Raw genomic sequence first — 10000 nt, forward strand, 5'->3', positions numbered from 1 at the left:
CATCCAGGGCCCTCTCAAGACAGCCGCGGGCAGAGACCGGGCATCTAAATATACTACACCCACTGTCACGCTGTTAAAACACAAACCTGTGGGCCCTGTTTCAACAACCTGATGACCTCGAAACAGCTCTTCCCTTCCTCCCTTGGGGAGAGAGAGTAGGTGGGGAAATAAAAGCATGTCGGCAGTAGCGGCTGGCCACGGCAGTAGCAGCCAGGGTTTGGTTGCCGTGAGGTGGAGCGAAGGGGGGGGGGGGGGGGGTGCATAAATGGAGGGCAGGAAGGGCCTGAGGTGGCCGAAGCGGTTACCTGTAGGCTCAGGTGAGTTCATGGTTGTCAGGTGGAGGCAGCCCTGGTGCGGTGATGGTGAGGGTAGTGGTGGAGATGTGGTGAAGTCCTCTTCCTGCCTGTGACGGGTGGGAGGCTCCAACTGCATGGGTTTAGCTCAGAGTGCGCAACCACACACCCACCTGCAGAGGGACGCATGCACGCACGCACACACACACACACACACACACACACACACACACACACACACACACACACACACACACACACACACACACACACAGAGACACACACACACACACAGACACACACACACAGAGACAGACACACGCATACAGAGGTGGAAGAGTTTAGCTTCAGAAAGTAAAAGTCCTATGACTTATCTCTGCCAACCCTTCACTTAAACCAGCTGATTCTAATTAGCACAAGTATTCAGCCAGGTAAAGCAGCTAATTGGTGAGATCACCTGTGTTAAGTGCATAGTTAAATCCAATACATGGTTGGACTTTTACTTTCTGGGCTTTTCCACCTCTGCGTATATATTATATATATGCACAGCCTTTATCTGCAAAGATACATGATGGTGCCCTCCTATGGAGCGAATAACCTATGCACCTAAAACATGAATGACTGCATTTCCATAGATGAACACAACACACACAGGCATACACCAACCTAGAATACGTACGTTAGACATAGACCCACTCTAATACTCGCCGAAACCTACAGGGTGTTGCTGTATTAAAACTATTAAAAGCCAGGCATAGTTGGGATTAAATAGGGAATCCCCTTTAGCCGTTTTCCTATTTAGAATATTGTTTCTCTCATAATTTTCATGATTTTGTAGACGTCATTCCCCTTGTCATCACACTGTAACATAGGCTATTTTTCATTCTCTGGCAATTGCCACAGAATCTGTTCACCATTTGCAGTAGTCCCAAGTTAATACCCATCCACCGTGTGTGCATGTACATGTATGTGTATGTGTATGTGTGTGTCCATCGACTATTATGTCGCCTACAAGATGTCCAATAGATTCTTCCCCACATATACATTCACATGTACACTCACGAAGGCGGAATTATCATTGCATGATGATGAACTGTTTTGGAATGGAGTCCGTCGCTTCAACCTCAATTGATGCGTCGCTCACGTACTGTGGGCGTTCGCGCAGAGGTCGTGTATGTGTTCAGGAGATGGTATCAGTTCTATTTTTAGCACAGCGATGTTTTCCCAGTGGAGGGAGGACGACGAGGAAGCGATGCAAGATACTAACCTGTTACCATGCATGCGTGAACAGCTCAATGTGTATTAAACGTCAAAATACTTTTAAAACTGTAACTTGATCTACTTTGGACCGTATGCATTGTTTTCATTTAGTGGGTATGGTCAAGACTCCAGAGCAACTTATTTCTAATACATCGTAAGCCACAATCACAAATTCATTGAGGGATGGTCATTTTTGTGAATACTTTGCATTGCAGGAAACGTAAATAATCCAGTATGTCATAATATGCCACCATTAAATAAAATTATGGGTCTGTGCCCAACAATTACCTTTGATAAACAAATGGCAAAGATTTGCTTAGTATTTCAGACAGAATGGATAGAGGAAACTGAATCTAGAGTGTCCCTAGATCGTTTCGTAGCCAATTATCCGTGGACGACGAACTAACGAGAGATGTCGGTCTATACATGGTAGTGCAGTGTTGATAGTTTATCAAAGCGTTACCAAACAATGTATCTCGGGTAAAAATGGATTCTAGCGGCATCCGTGTTTGCGTGAATAGTACATGAAAATAGCAATAGGTACTAAACTTACCCTTTCCGGGATTCGCGGTGAGTTATTACACCTTATGTAGTTGGATACATCATTGTTGTAAATCCACAACGTAATTCAAATCACATAGACATCTTCATCTCATTTTTAGAGGGAGAGGAGACCGACTAGCTTTCAGACAAACTGCAGCGAATGTTAAATGCTACTGCCTCTGGCGACACAAGTACTTACTAAAAATAGCAACACAATGGACAGGATTCATAATAATATCGTTTACACAATAAAGACAATCGCAGTGCTTTTACCTCAGCCAGGCTGAAGATTAACCTGTCCTGAGGTTTTGTTTTATTTGTGAGATATATTTTCATCTATCTATACAATTTTTTTATTGTATTTTCTCCACATATTCCTCAAATAAAACGCGCACACTAAAATCTAAATTGGTCATAGTGTTCTGCATGGGTGGATTATCGCTTTTCTATCAGTCAGTATGACTTATTCAATCAGTCTTAACGTAGCCTACACGATAGCAAATTTAAGCAGAAACATAACAGCCCAGTTAAAAGCTCGTAAAGGAGGGTGGTCTGTTCACCGCCTATCATTAGGTTCCGCATCGCAACATAAAACATAAAAATAGCGCCACAGGTGATGCATGTGCACTAACCATAACGGTGCTATTGAGGTTCATAAACCAAGGCTCAGAGTTCGCTTTTGTCTTGTGATCATACAAACGCTGCATTAACTGGCCAGACAAACCAGATGTACGGAGTGTCAGCTGGGTGGTAAGCCGAGAGGGATGAATCAGATCCACAAACGCCCTGCTCTCGGCCTGGAGTGCTTATCAGATACACACCCGGCGTGCCTGTGCGCCACAGAGGGAATATGATAGGGTAATTTGGATGATAATACAGCTCTGCTGATCAAATGGGGAACCTGGTGGCAGCGACCAAGCATGGACTATTGAACGCCTGCAACCGCCACAGCTTTCTGACTGACCCGATAGCGTGTTTATCCAACTGGAGACAGGTAGGTAGGCCTAACCTGTCAGCGACCTCGCACAAACGGGATTATGGCCGTACTTGTCCTTGCATGGCAATGCCCATTTTTCTCTCCTTTCGAGCAAACAGCAGACTCACCACATGACTTCAGTGAAAGATGCTGAGATAAGACACGTTTCTGTCATATGAGGAAAGTAAAATAACTAAATTTCTGTAAGAGGAACACATGGAGGTTCCTCTTTACAGAGTATGGGCATTGTCATTGCCTACAATATTCCAGACGCCTCTGGAAGTGTACCATTTTAGTCAACCATGTTGCCAATGCCAACTATTTCTTATTAGGCTACTTAGTAAACAAGAGCTACACAGCTTGTAGGACATATTACAATGTAGATTTACTGAATATTCAATTTGAGATATCAAAGGAATGAGATGCATAAATGTCAAAATCAAAATGTTTGCATTGTTTTAATACGAACATCAGTAGGGTATTTTGGGGGAAAGCGTCATTTTCACAGTGAAAATAATAATTTTAGGAAAAAACATATTTTAGGCCTATGTTCTGATTACCATTGCTGTTGGCTAAGTTATTTAATAGGCTACGTACGTGTCTATAATGTTGACAATGGAGCAACAATGTATTACTACTATGTTCACAATGTATCTATCTACCATCACAATTCTTTAATTTGGGTCGAAGGCGCTGAACCGCTGAATGCTTGTTGAGTAAAAAAACGCCCCTGGTCACGGGTATGTCCCTTGCGTCATAGCCATTGGTCCAATCAGTGGAGACTGTCAGAGCAGGGGATGTAAATCTAGCAAATATGGCGACTATCCGAAGAGTGTACGGACTCTGGAAACCTATCAGTTTTTAAACGAGAAAATAGCGACGTAACGTGTAAGAAAATGTGGTGGGGTTAGCCTGAAGGACTAGTGCCGCAACGTTTTAAATAATGTTTGCAGAGGTAAGTCTGCTGTGTCATTGAGTGCTGTATATTGAGTTTGTTTTCCGTTGTGTAGTGACAGCACAACTAGCTAGCTAGCTAGCTAGCTAGTCAGCTAACGACAGTGTTTGCTATGGGCTAATGCTAGTTAGCTTAGCTAGCCACCAACCGAGCAGGTAAACACAGGACAGAGCCCAGACAGGCTATGTTTTGAAGAGGCATCTGGTTGCTCAGTCTAGGATTACATCGCTAATACGATGAGCTTATTATGCTGTTACCTTCAGATGCAACAACATCCTAAATTAGCTATTTTGGTGTGATTATTAATTTGTTGATAGTAGCCCAAATAGTGTTTTTACAGTGTTGGGCGAGATGAGCGCAACTTGCTACTCATAGGTGTTGGCTGGCTAGTGCTTGGTTTGATGATAAACGGGTCGAACTCTTTATCTTGTCCCAGGTCGACAATTATCTACGTGACGTTTTCTTTGACACCGTCCATTCAAGTAGCCTACAATGGACCTGTTTTCGAACACTCCTTTACCCGATTAAATGATTGGGTCAGTTCTTGTTTGGCCACAATGATTAATTTAGGCAGATGCGCACAGCTAAAACATCGAGTCGTATTGCAGCCTGTAAACTTTGTATTGAATATGCCATTCTTAGCCAGTGCTGAATTTGTAGCATTTTGGTTTCAACGTTGACCTGTCAGATAGGTATGTGGGGGTTGATTGCTCCGATGCACTTGGCCAGTGAGCAAAAATCAGTTTTCCCCGCGCAGCTGTCACCGGTTCTCTTTCCGGACTGAATGGTGGCTTTTTAACATAGTGGCAGCTGGATTTTACAGAAGCAATGTTCACATGCCTCCACTTCTCCGCGCTTCTTTGCTGTTACTAACAGTTCTCAATTTAGAGACAGACACTTTCTGTCAAATTGGTTAGGCTTGGCGTTGACACAGGAGTAGCCTCGTTATTGTGCAAGAGTAACACCATACAAACTTTTAGCCTATATGCTCTAGTCTTTGAGTGTGGACAAAACCTCATATCCAAGTCGTTATGGCATACCTCTAGACACACATGTCCATAATTAGCAGTTGCACATGTCTTTCTCAATGTATCTCTCCTTAGTAGCCTACGTTTTGAAATGACCTTGTTGCAACACTGCATGTTTTCTTGAGAAAATACTATACATATTTTATAAATGTGTTAAGATACATTAAGAGAAGGTACATTAAGATACATTCCCACAGTCAGTTTAGCTTTTATTGCCCACCTGCACTTAAAGAGAGTTATAAGGATGGAATTAGGTAGATCTGCATTTAGCCCTTGGGTTGCAGTTATAAAAGGCGTAGAATAAGTGTGCCATGCGTATCCAAAGCTCTTTAGTGGATCTTAATCAAAGCTTAGGTCGATGGACGAGGATACCAGGCAGCCTTGCGTATCAAACATGCGTCAGAGGAAGCAGCCGTGACTCGACGCCCAGGGTGGCCTGACTTTCCTGTGGGCTGCGATGGAACTGTGCAAAAGGGTTTGCTGGTTTTGAATCCAATGTGGAATGAGGAAGTGAAGAATTCGCCACATCACTCACATGTTATTTTTAAATAGTGCGTTCATGTGTGCACAAAACATGTGTGGGAGATGTTTTTTTTGCATTGTAAGATCCCTCACCTCACATTGCATGGCTGGAAATGGCCCGGCACCGATACTTGGAGCGGCACCGCGCTAAGCCAAACTGGGCTTGCTCTCTAGTGCTGAACCACTGGTTCAAACCGGTATATCAAGGTACCATAGAACAACTGAGGGTGACTTTTATTTATCATCTTTTTGAACGCACAAGTCTTAGCCGAGGTGTAACAACAGGTCGGATCAGGTCGAGTCTCTGGGTGGGCCGTTGAAGCTGCCAGTGATTGGCTACACCAGTGGCTCGTGTCTTCGAAAACACTGGTCCCTGAGAAGCCATAGATGAGATCTGGATTATGCGGTCCACCTTTAACCCTTTAGAGAGAAGATGCTTGTCCTCTGGGCAGCTCAGTGGCTCCTGAAATAGCCTGTGGGACTGGGGAAGGTGACTGGCAGGATTTAAGCCCAACAGAAGGGCCGTGGCTAGGCAGGCAGGCCAGCCGGCCGGGCGGGCGGCCATGGCCGCCAGCGAGACGCCCTCCAGTTAGGAGAACTGAAAGCACTGGTTGCAGCAAAAGACGGGGTGGGCATGTCATTTCATCCACCGTCAGCAGATCGCTCAACGTCTAGTCCGGCTCGCCCCTGCCCCTAACTCCTTTCCCCATGTCCCGTAACCACAGCCGTCGTTTTCAACTGATTGTGACAGTGACCGACAGGGAGAGCGCCCACCATGCTGATTAAGCAAGCAGCCCTGAGGAAGGACAGACTGTGATTCACACAGTGAAGCAACATCACTGAATGCACTGGTCATGGTCAATGTCTTCATGGACCATTAGTGGGCCGTGACCGACTGGTTGAAAATCCGTGCTAAAGTACCTTGCTGGATCCACTGGAGGTTGCTTCATTATGTATTTGGGGGGCAGTGTTTCCCATACATTGACTTATTTGTGGCGGCCCACCACAATATCAACATTGACCACCACACAATGATTTTCCCGGTTGTACTAAATTGTGCTTGAATCTGGTTAGCATCAAGTTAATTCTGCAAACCAACCACCACAAATTGAATTCAATTCTGTGGGAAACACTGGGGGGGTTAGGGGTGGTAGTAACTAGTTGTCTCAGTCTAACACCTGTGGGACTCAATGCCTTGCATGTGTTTTCACACCAGCTAAACCGCTATGCAAGCCCGAGGCCCTCTTAGTAGTGCTAAGACCTGTGCACCTGAGACATTGTGAAGGTGTTTTGAATGACCACTCTCTCCTTGTTCTCCCAGCGTATGACACTTTAACTGTGTTGGTACTGTACATGTAACACCAGGCCCTGAGTAAGGATCATATTTCTCTCATTTATCAAAACAAATTAAATCTATGAGGAGAGAAGATATTTTTCTACTCTGTAAATATCCTCTACCTGGGATAAAATAAAATAAAATAAAACCTTTGCATCTGGACACACTTCAGGGCACTTTGCTTGTGTCCAGGTATGTAAACACATGCCTGGTGGGTTTTTCCACAGGTCCACATTTAGACGTGAGGCAGATAAGTAAGCTGGACAGATAACTCAAGGGTCCTCTCGGGTTACTTAAGGTTGTGGAACGTGACCAACGGCTCTGGACATGTAGGCCTAGCCTGGCCAGCCCCCATAGAGGCTGCGGCTGGCTTTGGAATGATAACTGGTGTGTGTGTGTGTGTGTCTCTGTGTGTATGTGTGTGTGTGTGTGTGTGTGTGTGTGTGTGTGTGTAGAGGCTCTTCTGGCTTTGGCTCAGCCTGTTGTAGGCTGGCAGTCCATACTGTAGGTCCACCATTGGTGTTGTATTGGTGGCCATACATAGGACTCCAAATTACTTGAATGGGTTGCAGTGTAGATGTAGAAGTGGTGTGATTGTAGGATATGCAGGCCATAAAAAGAATGGGTACTTATGGCCGTTTGTTTTTCCTGGCTGCATCCTGTACAGCCAAGAGACTCATTTGTTGGGCCACAGGCTTTCACAGGACACGGCCATTAACCCCTGTGTGTGTGTTTGTGTGTTGTGTGTGTGATATTGAGCTGTATTGTAGTGTTTCCACTGCATGCAGGGCATTGCTATACATAGCCTACATAATTACACAGTGCACACACACTCCTCACCTGTGATTGCACAAACCAGCACCTAGGGTAACAGATCGCTATCTCTCTCTCTGTCACGTGTGCTTAGTGCTTAGTACACACCAACCCACCCACACACACACACACAGTTGTGATTCAGATGATGGCTACAGTTAGCATACTCTTTGATAAGATGAGCAAAATTTCACTACCGATACCGCTTTGCTTTTCCAGGAACGAGCGTGTAAAACACTCCCGGAAGGTTGATGTGAGGACAAGGACGTCCGGTATCGCTCTGTATACAGCATTCTATGGTGCTTTCAAGGCTAGTCTGGGCGTAGTTTCTTTTTCTTTTAAATGAAGGCCTATTTAATCCTAGATTCCTGGTAGCATAATGAGGAAGTTATCATCAGTACCTGGGCAAAAACAGGGTCATAAACTGTTGGCTGGTTTGTTACCGTTCTCAAGCGATGAGATACACTGATGGCAAAGCCTTGTTTTCGGAGGATGCTGCCTCATGATGGATGGAGGATGAGTTCTATGTGTCTGACAGTGGGACGTTATTGATGCGCTTGTCCCCCAGACACGTCGGTCAAGCGCATCAGACCTCACTCACACACACACACACACACACACACACACACACACACACATTCCCACTGTTGCCAGAGGGTTGCAGTTTGACTGAGCTCACGTTGGTGAACACTCCACACTCTGTCTGGAGCCCCACACCCTCCCACACTCTATTTTGACTATAGTGTGGTAGTCAACACGAGAGAACATTGACTTAAGTGACATTAAGCACATTCATTTTAATGTTATAAAAAAAAAAATCTCAACTTGTCATTTAGGCCTATGGGCTTGAATTCCATTGGAGCTCATATTATGACTTATGACTTTATGAGTTAGAGTTGCCATGGCAACTTCCCATGTTTACTGTGTGTTTATGTGGCATGGTCAACATTGGTCTGTGGCAGCAGGACCTTATCAGTATCTTCTCTTCATTAGTAAGGTATGGGAACGATACTTGATACCACCAGCCTGTTTGTTATGATCGTATTCAGTTCATTGTTTTGTTCATTGTTTCATCGTATCTAGTCACTTTTAATCCACCATCTCACTGCTGTGAGACACAGTGCAGGACTGTTGGTTGTTTTATTTATTCTACAGATTTTTACTGGTTTCTTCTGCCCTGGGGGTATTTCTAATGCCCTTTGTTCACTTCCTTGCATCTTTAGCCTTGCTGGAGGCAGGCACAGGCAAAGACCAAACCAAGATCAAGCACATTTCTTTGCGCTCAGGCACTGACAGGGGCAGCTGTTTGAAGTGGGAGATGAGCTTGCGATCGCGCCACAGGAGAAGCTCTCACACATAGAAACACCCACGGTCTGCCTCTCTCCAGAAGATGAGTCTGAGTCACTCCTCTGGCAGGCTTTCCCTTGCTTCTCTGTCTTCTTCTATGTCCCCCTCCCCCACCCACTTAACTTTTTTCACACTGAAGAAGAAATTGAGTGGTAATCCAGGAGCCCCTCTCCCTCTCTCTCTCTCTCTCTCTCTCTCTCTCTCCATCTCTCCCTCCATCTCCCCATTCTCTCCACCCACGGACGCAGTTCTCGGAAAACTCTTTCTTGAGGCGCATCTGCCCCTCACGGAGGTGTGGACCGCTTCCAAAAACTGAGATGAGGTTATAGAAGGGTTGAGAGGGGTTTCTGACACTCCAACCCCAACTCCCAACTCCACTTTCACCCCTCCCCGCCACCCCACCCCACCCCCTACAGCTGCCTCGGTCCTCCCGGGACATCCGTCAGTCGGTCTTGGCGCTGTTGCTGAGACACTTGACGTGGTACACGCTCCCCCCTCTGATGCAGCTGACCTGTTCAGGAAGATAGACTCTGATTTTCTGTCAGCGTCCAAAGCCTGTAAATGGCACTCTGCTATTACACCGGGGAAGGATCATGTTGGCGTGACTATGGCGCAGAGTTCCTCTCCCTGACAGATTCCTGACGGAGTTGTGTAAATATTTAGACCCCTAGTAGGAGCCGAGGAGGAAGAAGAGGAGGAGGAGGAGGAGGAGGAATGGCCTCTGTGAAGTGTCAACTGTGTAGCCTTCTGTGTGTGTGTGTGTGTGTGAATTGTGTGTGTTTATATTTGTTACCTGGGAGCGTGGCGCATTAAAACGCCAAGGTCACGGCCTTGTTTTCCATGCGCTGTGAGCACTGAAACCGACCGTAAGCCTGTCTCTCTTTAACCGTACACTGGAAAGCGAATGGGAAACACAACCACATGCAA

At 45.6% G+C, this 10000-nt stretch overlaps 2 protein-coding genes across 5 annotated transcripts in view; one reads left to right on the forward strand and one right to left on the reverse strand.

Moving 5' to 3' along the window:
• The window catches only part of LOC143140355 (histone deacetylase 9-B), a gene marked incomplete in the record, with an annotated part of 39170 nt that extends 36734 nt beyond the window's left edge, over positions 1–2436 (reverse strand). The window contains 2 exon segments of the mRNA XM_076301176.1: positions 306–466; positions 2107–2436. Coding sequence (XP_076157291.1) covers positions 306–432 — 127 coding nt within the window.
• Positions 2437–2503: 67 nt separating this feature from the next.
• snx13 (sorting nexin 13) overlaps positions 2504–10000 on the forward strand; it is a 42126-nt gene continuing 34629 nt past the window's right edge. Inside the window, exon 1 of one of the 4 annotated variants that reach the window (XM_076301175.1) lies at positions 2504–3090. In XM_076301175.1, coding sequence (XP_076157290.1) covers positions 2989–3090 — 102 coding nt within the window. In that variant the 5' untranslated portion in view covers positions 2504–2988. Of the gene's footprint in view, positions 3091–3884; positions 4028–10000 lie in introns of those variants that run through there. The other 3 variants (XM_076301172.1, XM_076301173.1, XM_076301174.1) reach the window with 3 other exon arrangements.

Source organism: Alosa pseudoharengus, unplaced genomic scaffold (assembly GCF_046254945.1).
Source record: "Alosa pseudoharengus isolate Yale_2024_CS ecotype anadromous, Long Island Sound unplaced genomic scaffold, YU_APseudo_1.1 YU_APseudo_1.1_scf_23, whole genome shotgun sequence".
In the NCBI taxonomy this organism is placed as follows: domain Eukaryota; kingdom Metazoa; phylum Chordata; class Actinopteri; order Clupeiformes; family Clupeidae; genus Alosa; species Alosa pseudoharengus.